Source organism: Nanorana parkeri, unplaced genomic scaffold (assembly GCF_000935625.1).
Source record: "Nanorana parkeri isolate BGI_ZX_2015 unplaced genomic scaffold, ASM93562v1 scaffold471, whole genome shotgun sequence".
In the NCBI taxonomy this organism is placed as follows: domain Eukaryota; kingdom Metazoa; phylum Chordata; class Amphibia; order Anura; family Dicroglossidae; genus Nanorana; species Nanorana parkeri.
The window spans coordinates 1,015,895-1,030,952 of record NW_017306739.1 but is presented as its reverse complement, the minus strand read 5'-3'; the positions used below and the strand labels follow the sequence as shown (position 1 = coordinate 1,030,952).

Below are 15,058 nucleotides of genomic sequence, written 5' to 3'. Positions count from 1 at the left end.
TTCCCCCTCCCCCGCCTTCTAACAGTGACCCAGCTTCCCACTTTGGGATCCCGCTCCAAGTGGTTAGATATTTGATGCAATAAATAAATAACTCCGATAAAAACTGTAAAAGAATAGACAATCCCCTTTTTTTTTCTTGGTTTTTTTTTTAATTTTTTTTGTGGTTTTATGTTTTTGTTTTTAAAGTACTCTCTCTACCCCCTAACAACAACTTTCCCCCTCCACCATACACTTCTATCCCCCCCCCCTCCAATCCACAATGCTGGAAATTAACTGGAGTTTTCAAACTACGCTTATGTAGGAGCAGAGATATGTTGAAGGCATTGAGGCTGATTTACCATTGCTGTCGCAAATCTACAAGGGCTGCGCTACATCGGGGACACCTAAGTATACATGCCCCACATTCATGAAGCTCAAGAGAGCTGTCGCTAATCGGACATAGTAGCTCAGAATATGAACACTAGATTCATGATGGTGGTTCGGGAAACCACTGTTTGAAAATGACTTTGTTTATGGACTGGTTACTTGAAAATGACAGTACTTTTCAGTCTGAAAGCAGGATTAATAGACCTAAATTCAACAGAGTGCTAACCAAAAGGAAGATGGAATGGTGGTCACATGCATGCATGGTAGCCAGACAGTGGTCTTCCATTAGCGTTTAGTTTGCCCATGCAGTAGTAGCTTGATATTTTTTAACTGTGCAAAAAAAAGCAAAAAGCAAACTTCGATAAGCTGCATCATCTAGTGTATGACACTAAATAGGACAACATATTTCTGACAATGAACACTGACAAGAAGAGGGATTGTTTTAACAATACATTGCATAATGCTATCACCAAGTACATACTGTTGGGTAACAAAAATAAAAGATCAAGAGCTAAGCCTGCATGGCTAAATAAAAAAATAAAACAACACTTTAAAGACAAAAAGCTGGCATTTAAAAAATATAAGGTGGAAGGGACTGCATTGGAATTCCAGAGCTACAAGGAATGTAATAGGAGATGTAAACATGAAATCGGAGCAGCTAAAATAGATTATGAAAAGCATATCACCACAGTCTGTAAGAAGAACCCAAAAAAATTCTTCCAATATTTAAACAGTAAGGTAAAAAAAGAGCAGGTAGGCCCAATAAAAGATGAGAAAGGGAGATTAATCACAAAAACGACAGGGAGAGGGCCAAGTTATTAAATTAATTTTTCTCCTCAGTATACACTAAAGAAAAAGAAAGGTTTAATAGAGATAAAAATGTGAGTAGCTTAATGCGGAAGATACCACAGTGGTTGACAGTAGCCAGGGTTCAACAAAGACTTGAAAAACTTAATGCAACTAAATCGTTAGGATCAGATAACCTGCAACCCAGGGTACTCAAAGAGTATGTCATGCCATGGTTTCTGGGGTTTCCTGCTTCTCTGGGGAGCCCGGGACCATGGCAAACAGTGGCAGGATCGAAAGTGGGAGCAAATCGAGGAACGTGCATTCTCCAACCTTCTCTGTGATCAATGAAGCAAGAGGTGATCAATGAAGCAAGAGGTGTCCTCAGCGCTCCCTGCTACAAAGTTATCACAAACATGGCTGCAATTCCGGTTAAACAGAGGATCAAGCACAATCCAGTGCTTTATCGTCTGTATCACCGTAAAGAGAACCTGTCACTTCTCAATGCTATAACATAGGGGCTTGTCTTCCCCTTTGTGATAGTAATAAAGTTAAGTAAAAAAAAAAAAACTCATAAGCCCACTGGAGCTTTTTTCAATGTTTTCTTCCCCAGCGTTTAAAATTAACCAGTATCAGCGTTTAAAATTAACCAGTGCAAAAAAAAAAGATGAAAGATAGTCAAAAATCTTAGTGTGATATAAACTTTGGCAGTGAAATAATAGATTTTTAAACATCAATCACCACACCAAAGCAAAAAGAAGACATTTGAGGAGGAACAAGGAATTGGGACGAAAGGAGAAACAGCCATTCAAGATAAAAGACATTTTGGAGCTATATGAATACTGCCTTTCTGGTTGCAAAACTACACAAAATTGCTCCCCAGAATAACCATATACATATAAGCAAGGAAGTTCAATGGTGCTCTTTAGAAGGAAATATTAATGTTCGCAATAAATTTGATTTTTTTTTATTGAGGATTCTCAAGAAATCAATGATTATTCTAAAACGTAATGAGCACATTTTCACAACTTAATCCCAATGTCACTTTATGTGACTAAAGCTAAGATAAAGATGAGAAGCCTGCAATTTACTAATACCCTTGACAAATTATTTTTATTACAAACCAAAACCCAATTATATGAAAAATTTTATGACTGTATGACTTGTCACAGAAATATTAAAACTCTTTATCATCTATATGATAAAAAGAGAAGGGAATTTCTTGTTTCTTGTCAGTAAAATTGAAAGGAGTTCTTGTACACATTTGGTTTAATATACTCCGAAAGCATGCAGCAATACACTTTCTTCTCTCATCCTGACAATTGTATAGCCCTTCAGTGTGGTACCTTCTTCCGATAGTTATGTGCTTCAGGTGTGTACTGTCATCCACACCCTTCCCCTTTTGCACCATGGTTCCATCTCCCTCTATGTTCTTCAGGCTGTGAGCTGCCATCTGTTCTATTTCAGACCTTCACTGTTGCTCATTCTACCTCCTGGCTCTGTGCCTTGGACTGTGAGCAGTTTGTGCCCTAAATGATTCTGCCTCACTCTCCCTTATTCCCAGATTTCTTCAACAATGACTATGGTTTTAGCCAACACACAACTCACAGAATACATGGACAGAGTATAAAAAAAATCTACCCTCAGTATCAATCATAGACTGCTAGCAGGAGAAGGGATGTCCTTGTGGACAAGAATACTGACTCAGAAATAGTGTGGTAAGAATGGAAGCCGTACGTTGAATGAGCTTTTTTGGGAAAGGTCTCATGTTCTTTAGTGAGGTAGGTCTCCTGCAGGCAGACTTTAGCAGGTTTAAATCATGAAGTCGACTATTAGCAAGTCTCTTAGCTGGATTGTGGAAGCCCAAACATTCCTGGAGATTAAAGAATTTAGAATAAATAACTCCCAGGCCATTCCTGGGTAAATGCCCTAAAGTTTCACTAAACAGGTATAAGGGCTTGTCACAGAAACATTAGGAAAAGTACCAGATTGGGGTTTGTTTGAGTTGCCCTTAGTTGGAAATATTACCACATAAACATATAGATAAAATTGCAGCATTTTATTAATATGTTTAATTAAAACCATAGAACCAAAACACAATACCCTTGGGACTGGCCCACTGGTCCCACATCAATCAGTACCTCCACAGAGGCTAAGAGATAGGCAAAGTCCAAACCCATAAAGGGCATATGTAACTATAAGTAAACCGAGGATCTTGTGGTGCTGAAAAATTATATGTCTCTTGATGCGTTTCCCCTGTAAAAGCTTCCTCAGGTGAGGGACCTAGTGCCTAAAGAATAAAATAGGTTATGCCAAGGGCATCAAAGAGACATCCCGGTCCCAATGTCTAAAAAATCCAATCCCCCGTCCACCAACTGAATGAGACCACAGGAGGTGTAGAGCCCCAAACAATACCACCAGGGTGCTGCGCTAAAGCAAAACTTTTAGGAGTTGTTTAGCCAGCATCCCTCCCGGATGGCAAGGGATGGCTGCTAAACCATGTAACCAATAGACTTAAAATGAACACATGTGACACTAGAGCACAGCATAACCTCACACAGCAATTTGTACGTCTGTAGTTTTACCTAAAGCAGTGAATGAGAAAGTAACAAGAAAATAGAAACAGCTACATGTGATAGTCACTACATACTGCTTAAAAAGAACCAATGAATCCCATATGTAAATACACCCCAACAGAAACTGACCCAGGTTAACAGTGAACCCATTTATCACAAACCTACACCACCGTCCATTTGGACCAAAGAATACCTGGGACATAAGCAAAATTTGTCTTTACTCAACAAGTCAAGCTGTTATCTCTGCTTTGACAAATTCTTTCCCATTGGTGAACATATTTAACATCCAGAAAACTTTACAGAAAATAATACATGAAAATAACGATTGAACTGTTCCACATTTCTTGTACTTTAAAAAGTTCTTCCTCTGAAAGCAGATCTTTAAGGATCTTCCCTCTGCAACTCCAGTGGTTTCCCTCTGCAAACTGAGCACAGGGAGTCACTCGCTTGGAACTGCTGCCATTCTGAGAATTCCTTCTATATTTTTCAATTTAAACAATAGGTTCTCTGATCGGATGGGGTGGATGAGGTTACAATCTCCACCATATCTTTACTGAAAATCGCCCATAGAGCGATTCCCTGCAGGTGCAGAGGGGAAGCCACTGGAGCCCCATCTGGAAGATCCCAGCTATCACTGTATGAAGCACAGGCTACTCCAGTAATTTTCAGGCTCCTCAGTGTTTGTCTGGATATTAGATATGTGTACTTCTATTGACCCAAACTGGACCAATGTAAGTTTGCAAAAAAAACTTACATGAGTCTAAAAATTGTTAATTGATTACATTTTTGATTTCACAATCTAAACATCCCTATGCTTCTCTTGAAAATACTGTCAGATCATGGCTGGTAGAAGAGGCCAGAAAGGTGCTGTGCATAGCTACCTGTAATCATCACAGTACTCTGCTCAGGAGCTTCAGCCCTGATGCAATCATGCAAATATCAAAATGCCTTGTGAATGTTAGTCTGGAGGAGTGAGCATTCCTAAGCAGGCTGCATTTCCATGCAAACCACCCACATGTATTGCTAAGCCTTTATGATTGAAAAAACTAAAGTCCAATGGATGAAAGGGGTAGACCAGGGACAACAAGGCTGGAAAACAAAGAGCTAGATTATGCTGGATGTCCTCCAGCCAGGAACTGAAGCAGGCTCTGTCTTATTTGCTGCAGCTTCTAATGCACATTGTGAGAAGTATACAGTGTACAGTGACATCAGAGTAAGCTATTTCAGTACAGGAGAGAAACTGGTATAACTGTGCAAGACTGAAAGTAAGGCTTAGCTTTTATTATTAAGAAATATAACTGGAAGTTCTACACACCTGAGGCCCGACCCTGTAGACAGTGTCCATCTGTGCTTTAAGTATGTTGCATTTTATGTGCTCAGGTAAAGATGAAGGAGGAGATATTGGAGAGTGGAGCGGTTTTTCATATGGTATCTTGTCTTCACCCTGTATTGTTTTAAAAGAAATACAAAATGAACATGTTACTTAAAGACACATATGTACTGTAGTACAGAGCTCACACAAAAATTTGCGAGTGGAAATAAAGTGAGGGTGAGTGGAAATTCAGCCGGTGTATTAGAGCTCACACTCTCTCTGCCTCATGCTGATGCTGCCCCGACAACAGACACGCCCACACCACTGCTGGGAGCAGTGTCTACTTTGATTCCCTTTGCATTTGATTCCCTGTCTTGGCAATACTTGTTCCACATACTACGTAAATGGGGCCTAGGGTCGGGATTCTGTACCTGGATCACAGCATTATGTTCAAACCCCACGGCCTCAGTGAGATATGCGGGGCACCGATCAACACATTCAAGCCACCACACTAGCGGAAGCCATGGACCTAATCAGTGAACTGGGCCTCAAAGCAGCAGACTCACGATCTCATCACCCCTCTACCTCAGATCCGCAAGGCGCACAAAGCCTACTCCACCCTGCAACCGCCAAATCACCTCTACCCCCAAGATCTCCACAACGACATCGGAGGCGTCTTGCTTCGGGGATATCAGACTCGGACTCAGCCGGGTGACAATATTGCTTGGCTATCACGCAATGCCTTTTCCCCCTCTTTGTCTACCATTAGGGCTCCTGAAAATCGCTCAACTGAGCGGAATTTGATATCTGCTGTTAATTGTTTGATTTGGACAGTATGCTTTAGCTATATTTTGATAATCACACATATGGGTCCACTCCCTTTAACTTTATCTCCCCTCTCATTGAAGGGTTCTTAAAGTTGTCTATTGTCGGACCCTTATCCATGTGCATTATGCCCCTAAGTGCCCTTCCTTAGACATAGATTGTGAACCTAAGCCGTAACGTTCTCTAGTCCCTGACATTGGCCCTTAACATAGACTGGTTGAACCTTACTTTGCACCGCCACTAAGTATGACCTCACTCTGTTATATATCCGATTATTGGGGCCGTCCCATCAAATTTTACTCTAATAACTGCCTCATTGTTACCTTGAGCTCCTTGTTCCTCCTATCAGCGAGGCTATCCACAACATATTATGAGACTTACCCCCAATGGTCGGAATATATTTGTTATTAACGTTAATATAATGGTTTTGTTGCTGATTTTACAGCTAAGTTCTTAGCCTCTCCCCTGAGGCGCCGGGGAGGTGGTCACTGCGCCCCTCCAACATCCCTAGTTCCGGATATGTTTCTGGCTGGGGAATATACTTCTGCCCTGTGGCGCGGTCCCCCCTCTATAGGGGGCCTCGCCGTGATGGTCAGAAACCTATGTACGATTTATTATGGTTTACTAACCTGTTTTTTCTGTTCTAGTTTCTCCCTCCCACCCCCCCATCATCCCATCATTCCCTGTCACGAGGTGAGATGTCAGCACGTTGGTCGGTATGTACTCTCTATTGCACCCTTCCACCTGTCATAATCATGTCACCAAACATTAAAATCCTTTCACTAAATGTCAAAGGCTTCAACTCCCCACGTAAAAGACAAATAGCATTCCGCCAGTTCCACCCCACTAAATTTGATATAATATGCCTCCAGGAAACTCATTTCTCTCGCTCCTCCTACCCACGATATTTCCATCCCCAATATTTACAGGTTTTTATGGCCAACGACTTAACTAAACACCGGGGTGTCATGATAGGGTTCAAAAACTCTACACAGTTTAAATGCACCAAAGAAATCCCCGACCCATGGGGCCGCTATCTTATCCTCATTGGCACACTGTGCGACCGCGAAGTCACTATAGTTACCTATTACGCACCCAACTCCAGACAACTCCCTTCTTTAAACACCTCTTATCCACTCTTGGCGCCCATCAGCAAGGTACGCTGTTGCTATGTGGCGACTCCAACATAGCCACCTACCCCAGTCTAGACAGATCATCAACAAACGCCCCCATCCCTGATAGTTCCAAAGCCTTTCGCACACTCCTTTCCCAACATTCCCTCAAAGACTGCTGGAGAGAACTGCACCCCTCCTCCAAAGAATATACTTTCTACTCGAACCCACATGATACATTCTCCAGGATCGATCATATCTTCGTCTCGCACCCCACTCTCCCATCAGCACTGGAGTCCAACATAATTCCATTCCCCTGGACCGACCACCATGGGGTAACTCTATCGTTATCCTCTTTGTGGTCGGCGCATACTGACCGATCCTGGATTATGAATGACTCCCTCCTCACAAATGAGAATACTCAAATGGCTATAAAAAATGCCCTACAAGAATATATCCTGTACAACACATCTTCAGATATCTCTCCTACCACACTTTGGGAGGCACATAAACCGGTTCTGCGGGGCACATGCATCCGCATTGCCTCCACCCTTAAAAAACAGAGATTGGCCCTCTTAAATTACCTTGAAACGAGATTCAATGATGCATCCAGAACCTTTAGGTTGCACCCATCCCCTGCGCACAAATCTCTTGTGGAAAAGACTAGACGTGACCTTAACCTCCTCTTAGCCAGCTTTGCTGACAAAAGCCTCCGTAGAACACAACATAAATTCTACCTTCAAAGTAATAAACAAACTGCCCTCCTAGCGAGAAGATTACGCAAAATTGATCTACACCAAAAACCCCTCCGCTACTCTGACAACTCTTTGTCCAGCAATCCCCATAAAATAGTCCAGGAATTCGCAGCGCACCTAGCTAAACTGTATAATACTACCACACCATTTGATCCTGAAGCAGCCTCCATATTAATTTCTGCTGTGCATATGCCTGCCATGCCCGAGTCAGCCCGCATATCTCTTGATGCCCCTATCAACGACCTGGAAGTAATCGCAGCCATAAAAACACTCAAACTTAACAAGAGACCTGGCCCTGATGGCTTCAAGGCCTCCTATTATAAGAAGTTCTCTGAACTCCTAGCACCACTGTTGGCAGCTGCCTTTAATGATATCCGGACTGGGTCTAAATTTAGGACAGAGTCCCTCTCAGCTACCATTTGTATGATACCAAAACCAGACACGGATGGTACCCATTGGGCTAATTACAGACCAATATCGCTATTGAATGTCGACATTAAACTACTAGCCAAAATATTAGCGACAGGACTCAACTCATTTATCCCAGACCTTATCCACAAAGATCAGGTCGGTTTTATCCCCCGGCGGCAACCGGGGGACAACGTACGCAGAGCTGGTCTACTAATAGAAAAAGCTAACCAGCGGCGCATTCCATTCATGCTCCTATCTCTAGACATTCAAAAAGCATTTGATTCCCTGTCTTGGCAATACTTGTTCCACATACTATGTAAATGGGGCCTAGGGTCGGGATTCTGTACCTGGATTCCAGCATTATGTTCAAACCCCACGGCCTCAGTGAGATATACGGGGCACCGATCAACACATTTCCCTATCCTACAAGGCACTAGGCAAGGTTGCCCCTTGTCCCCTATCTTATTCGCTATGGCTATAGAACCCCTAGCGCAGATGATCAGAGACCACTCGGACATCGCAGGCATTCCTCTGGCAGGACATCATCATAAATTATGTATTTTCGCAGACGATATCTTACTCTTTCTTACCAACCCTCTCATCTCCCTTCCCAATCTGCTAAGCCTGATTAACTCATTTAGCCACCTCTCAGGCCTACACCTGAACCCTATGAAATCAAAGACTCTAAACATCACGCTGTCCCCGCACACAGTAAATCAGTTAAAAACGAACTACCCATTTCAATGGGAGTCTTCGTCTTTGAAATACTTGGCCGTCCAGCTGACCCCCTCTCTCTCCTCCTTATACTCGGCCAACTATCCCCCATTGCTCACTAAACTTAGAAATCTATTAAGGATCTGGCACACTTACCCCCTCTCGTGGTTAGGCAGGATTGCAGCAGTCAAGATGACCCTGTTGCCTAAGCTTTTATACCCTTTTCGGGTCCTCCCCACACCGGTTCCCTCTCATCAGCTCAGAGCATTCCAGAGGCAGCTTTCCACCTTTATTTGGTCCCACAAAAGACCTGGAATCGCGCATAGCTCCATGTGCCAAACTAGGCGCTCTGGTGGATTAGGCGTACCAAATCTCCAGAAATATTACGTCGCCGCCCAAATGGCAACAGTTACCAAATATCACGCCACTGATGAAGTTCCACTTTGGGTGTCGATTGAAGCCCTTGATTGCGACCCCTACTCAATAGACAACCTCTTATGGATGCTACCTAAATATAGGACCACTATCACTAACACTATCACCCGCCACTCCCTCCGGATCTGGGACGCTTCTAAATACTCATGCGGCTTCCTATCTCCCCAACTGCCCATGCTTTCCTTTTTCCACCACCCTGCCTTCTCACCAGCATTTGATTCTCCAGCAATGTTTCACAAATGGAAGGATAAGGGAATAACTCGTTTCCTTTCCATGTTTTCCAATTCAAAGATTATGCCCTTCCCAGAACTCCAAACTAGATACACACTTCCATCATCTGAAATCTTTAGATATTTGCAAATAAAAAGCTTCATACAAGCCAGTGCCAAGCTGAACGGCAACCTGCTGTCCATTTCTCCATTTGAGAAAATCTGTAAACATGACCCACATTCAACAGGAGTCATCTCACTACTTTACACAACTTCGCTACATTCAATCCCCACTTTACACCACTCGTATATGGATCGCTGGCATAAAGACTTGGACACAGAACTTTCTGATGACACATGGTCCCAAGTGTGGATCTCTACTAACTCCAGCTCGACAAGCGTGAGAGTACTCGAGACAAACTACAAAGTACTTCTCCGCTGTTACTCTACTCCGTCGCAGGCTCAATATTACCTTCCGGGTTGTACAGGCTCATGCTTCCGTGGTTGCCCTGACAGCGGCACATATCTCCACATATGGTGGTCATGCCCCATTGCCCAAACATTCTGGCTCAAAATTTTTTAAATGCTCTCCGCCCTTTCTGGGGTGCACGTCCCCCCTACACCTCAAACAGCACTACTTAATGTAAAACCTGTAAACATCACCTACACGAAGTTTAAATTGATATTGCACGTCCTTTCAGCAGCTAAATACACTATAGCCAGCTCATGACTTACCAACAAGCTCTCTCTCCAAGCTTCCAAAAACAAAATCCACTGGATTTTTTCCAATGAGAAACTTGCGGCGCGCCTAACAGATCAAATCCCGAAATTTGAGAAGGTATGGGAACCCTGGGTGAAACATTTTCTTCCACCCACCTTTGACACTCGCATATTGACTCTGTGAATGTACCCTCATTAATATCATACTCATCATACTACCGACTAAAAGATGGGCTGGCTCACCCATCGCAACCCCAAATGTTTCCCATCCCCCCTCTGGTACTCTATTCCCTTTCTTTCTATTATTTAGTGTTTGCTCATGTTCTCAACGCTACAACCGTGACTGATGAGGTTCATACCTCCTTTGAATATACTCTGATTGGCCGACATGGGTTATCGGGTCCGTTGAGCAGACTTTTTGTTATGTACAAACACCGTTGTCTGTAACATTTAAACATTCACTTGATGTTCGAGCGTATGTACCAATTACTTGACCTTTATGAAAAATGACAATAAACTTTTTTGAAACTAAAAAAAAAGCTTCCATTATAGCCAAAGTCCTGATGGAAAAGTTATTTGTCTATTATGGGCTACCCACAGCCTGAGTAGTTTAACCGCACCCTTCTAAACATGTTGGAGATGTTCACATCTGAATAGAAACAACACTGGAGCAGGCACATAGTAGCAGTGGTTCATGTCTACAATGATATGAAGCATGATCTAACAGATTTATGTTCAAGAACAGCTTGTTTATCTCCAAGCAATTGTATGGTGTAGACAGGGACCCAAGGTGAGAGCTGGAAAGGGGGTTCAGGCTAGAGACCAAAGTCTCAGTTTGCTGTGCTACTTTTCGCCTGACTTTCAGAAGACTTGTCATCTGTGCAAAGGGATGAAGCAAACTGTTTGCAGTCATCTTTACTCAGCCTCGGGATTTTGCAGCCACAGCTTCTCCTCTCTTGCTTTACAAATACCTTCATTTGAAGGCCAAGTGCTCTCTTGTCAGGATCAAGGGCCTCATTACTGGCAGACTTTCTGTTTACCTACTCCTCTGGCCAGTGGCTAAATAGGGCCTAAGCATTATAAATAGGCTATATTGTTATCTGCACTCCTTAATATTTCTGTGACATTCACATCTTAATTTCTGTTAGTATGGTCTGTACAGTCATTTTTCTCTCATTCTCCTAGTGCATTCAGACGGGGCCCTTCACAGGCGAGTAAGGCAATGAACAGTGTTTGCTTCACTGTGTTTGGAAATATTTAGGTGGTCGTTAATGTGTTAACCCTGCCATTGTTAAATCTGTTTAATCAGTGCTTCCCTCACAGGGCTTATTCCAGTCTAAATAAAGCCCATTATTTCACTATTGCTGTGTTGGTGGATTGTCAGGTCCAGTAGAAGGGCCAGCCATCACTGGAAATGGTAGAAAAACCCAACATTTACAGCAGCTCCTAAGGGGATCAGTGTTGCAGTTATATATTATATAAATAAAGCATACATTTAGAAGTGGTAGTAAAAACCAAGGATATAACAGTACCTTGCTCACATTGATATGCAAAGGTAGCCATGGGGAAGCCATCTTACTTGGTTCAACATCTGTCTTTTTCAAATGAACTGAAGCATCTTCATAAAGAATGGGAATTCCAGAAGACGACTCTAAAAAGAAGTAAAATAAAAAACTAAATGTGATCAGAATATAAGATTATTATTTATAACAGTATTGAGTAAAATCCCTACATCCATCTGCTAAAACATGATATACTTAAAGAGACCCTGTTATCAGACCATTAATTTCAACATCAATATATTAATATGTGCATGTGATGTATTTTAGGCATGTTATTTACCTGCAAAGGCCTAGCCTGGTGTAGACATCCAAAAGACCTGAGACTGCTGCGAAGCCACCAGACTCAGAACTGGCACTATTGTATTTCCCTTTGTCCCCCAACCCCCCCAGATTCTACCTAAAATGTTATGTAATGGAGATGAAGACAAAGGAGGAGGGTCAATGTAGAGATGAATTAGAGATTCCCAGAAGACGGCTATGAAGTGCAATTAGGAAAGTGGCTGTGCTAGGAAACTGACTTTTCTGAAGTAGTCAAATTTGCTAGCAAGTTCAGAGGCACATTGTAGATCAGTATTTTTTTTGTAAAGGAAAAATGCTGCAAGTCAAGTATCCTAGATACTTTTTTTTTGTGCTTTTACCTGCAATGTTTTAAGTTGGTGACAGAGTCTTTTTAAAGAGTCATTGGTATTGTGAACTCATTATTTCAGTGTATTCTCACACTTGGTTTATCGTTGTGTGGCCTATTACCTAATACATTTGGGAGCCTGGTGCTTCCAGTGCATAGTTTTGCTCTCCAGTGTTTGACTAAGTAAAAAAGTACCATAAAGCTCCCCCCAGCACTTAATCCAACCTCTAGGGCAGTGGTGGCGAACCTTGGCACTCCAGCTGTTCCAAAACTACAAATCCCAACATGCATCTGCCTCTGGGAGTTATGTCTGTGGCTGTCAGAGCCTTGCAATGCCTCATGGGACTTGTAGTTCCAAAACAGCTGGAGTGCCAAGGTTTGCCACCACTGCTCTAGGGAGACCCTTACTGTAAAGAGAGAGGCTCAGGTGGGCTGTACAGGATCTATGGTAGAGGCTCAGGTTGGCTCTGCAGGGTTACGCTTAGGTGGGCTCTGCAGGGTCACTCTTAGGTGGGCTGTGCGGGATCTCAGGTAGGCTATGCATGGTCTAAAGTGGGTTGTGCAGGCTCTCAGGTGGGCTCAGCGGGGTCTATGGTGGGCTCTGCAGCGTCTCATGTAGGCTCTGTAGGGTCACTCTTAGATGGGCTGTCTGGTATGTGTGGGGTCTCAGGCTCTGCAGGATCTCAGATGGGCTCTGTTGGGTCTCAGGTGGGCTTTGCGGGGTCTCAGGTGGGCTCGGCAGGATCACTCTCCGGTGGGCTGTGTAGTGTTGCAGATGGGCCCTGCAGGGTCTCTGGAGTGTGCTGAGTCTAAGGTGGGCTGTGTAGGGTCTATTGTGTCTTGTGCGGGGTCTCCAGTGGGCTCTGCGGGGTCTATGGTGGGCTCTGCGGGAACCTATGGTGGGCTCTGCAGGGACACTCTCAGATGGGCTGTGTGGAGTCTCTGGTATGTGTGGTGTCTCAGGTGGGCTGTGTGGGCTCTTAGGTGGATACTGTGGGGTACATAGTTAGCTCTGCAGGGTCACTCTCAGGTGGGCTATGTGGGTTTTTTGGTGGGCTCTGCAGAGTCTCTGGTATGTGCAGGGTCTCAGGTGGGCTGTGAGGGGTCTCATGTTGGCTGTGCGGAGTCTCAGATGGGCTGTGTGGGCTCTCAGGAGGGCTGTGTGGGCTTTCAGGTGGGCTGTGCAGGCTCTCAGGTGGATACTGTAGGGTCTATAGTTGGCTCTGCAGGGTCGCTCTCAGGTGGGCTTTGTTTTTCTGGTGGGCTCTGCAGAGTCTTTGGTATGTGCAGGGTCTCAGGTGGTGTGAAGTCTCAGGTAGGCTGTGAGGGGTCTCATGTTGGTTCTGCGGGGGAAGATTTATGAACAGGTAATTTTTCTTTTCTTCCACAACAAAGTATCAACACATTTAATATTTTTTTTATTATCACTCTTTGCAATTAAGCCAGTGCTTAATTAGCTCCCAAAGTCCCAGTGATTTATCTCCCTGGCTTGTACTTCTCCCATTCCTAGGGTATTTCTTCCCAAAGAGGTACTCAGGATGCAGCAAGGGACAATGAATGACAGACAGGCTGACAGGATGCCTGAAACCGAAGCAACATGGCCTAGTCTTAAGGGACCTAACACCCTGTAACATGCATACCTTGTTTGAAAAACACTGCTTTAGTGGATATTGCTAAGCCAACCCCCATTCCATCAAAAAAGATAAGGAGTGTGATTTAGAAGTACTCAAGTGTTTTTAATATACTTCAGTGGCCACTGCCTTAAAGGAGAACTATGAGGTGAGTGCTTTTCACTCACCTCATAGTTCTAGCCGACCTGTGACAATGAGACTGTCACAGGTCGGCTCAGTAGATCGGGAAGTGAGCGCACACATACCGGCGTTCGCTCACTTCTCGATCCTGTCACGGCTCTCTGCCGTGACAGGGGAGGGGCTGGATTAACCCCTCCCCGCTCAGATCCTCCAGCGCTGACTGGCGGAACAGACGGGGGAGGGGACGGGTACAGCTGGCTCTGCCTCTGGATAGGCAGAGCCAGCTGTCACTCACGCAGCTGGGCGGATCCAGACATGATTGTTGGGATCCGCTTCAGCTGTGGCATCTCAGCGGTATACTGCGGCGTCTCAGTATACCGCAAGCTATAGCTCGCGGTATACTGAGCTTAGGGTGACGGGAGGACGCTAGTTTGTGTCCTCTCGTTACCCTTAGGAGAACTATGGGGAAAAGCCCTAACCCCATAGTTCTCCTTTAATGTCACAATTTCTAACTATATCAATATTTCCAGATGACACGATTTTATAATCTGACAACTAACATATTGTTTAACAGAATGAAACGTTTTGATGAAGACCAAACATGATACAAATTGAATACATACAATGGATATCAGATTTAATGTGTTTCATCCGCCTTCTGTACATTATAGCATAGGCATGTTTGGTATTGAACTGTTATTTTATTATATATTTAGGTGAACACTTATAATGAATAAAGGGCTATCATAGCAATCATTTTGGAAATTGTATAAAACGTAACTCTGTATAGTTAAGAAACCAGACTTAAAAATGTGAATTGTGAAGTCACATACCAGACTGGGCATTTTATTAGAGATTTTGGCTAAATAAAGGTTTACAACTGCTATTAGCAGGCTATG

At 43.6% G+C, this 15,058-nt stretch overlaps 1 protein-coding gene across 1 annotated transcript in view; it reads right to left on the bottom strand.

Annotated features, from left to right (window-relative positions):
• Positions 1-11,862, bottom strand: part of LOC108790415 (band 4.1-like protein 4B) — a 68,877-nt gene extending 57,015 nt beyond the window's left edge. Inside the window, exons 1-2 of the mRNA XM_018560668.1 lie at positions 11,754-11,862; positions 5,044-5,172 (exon numbers count right to left, since the gene is read on the bottom strand). Of these exons, the coding sequence (XP_018416170.1) occupies positions 5,044-5,172; positions 11,754-11,795 (171 nt within the window). The 5' untranslated portion in view covers positions 11,796-11,862. The remainder of the gene's footprint in view (positions 1-5,043; positions 5,173-11,753) is intronic.
• Positions 11,863-15,058: the final 3,196 nt, after the last annotated feature.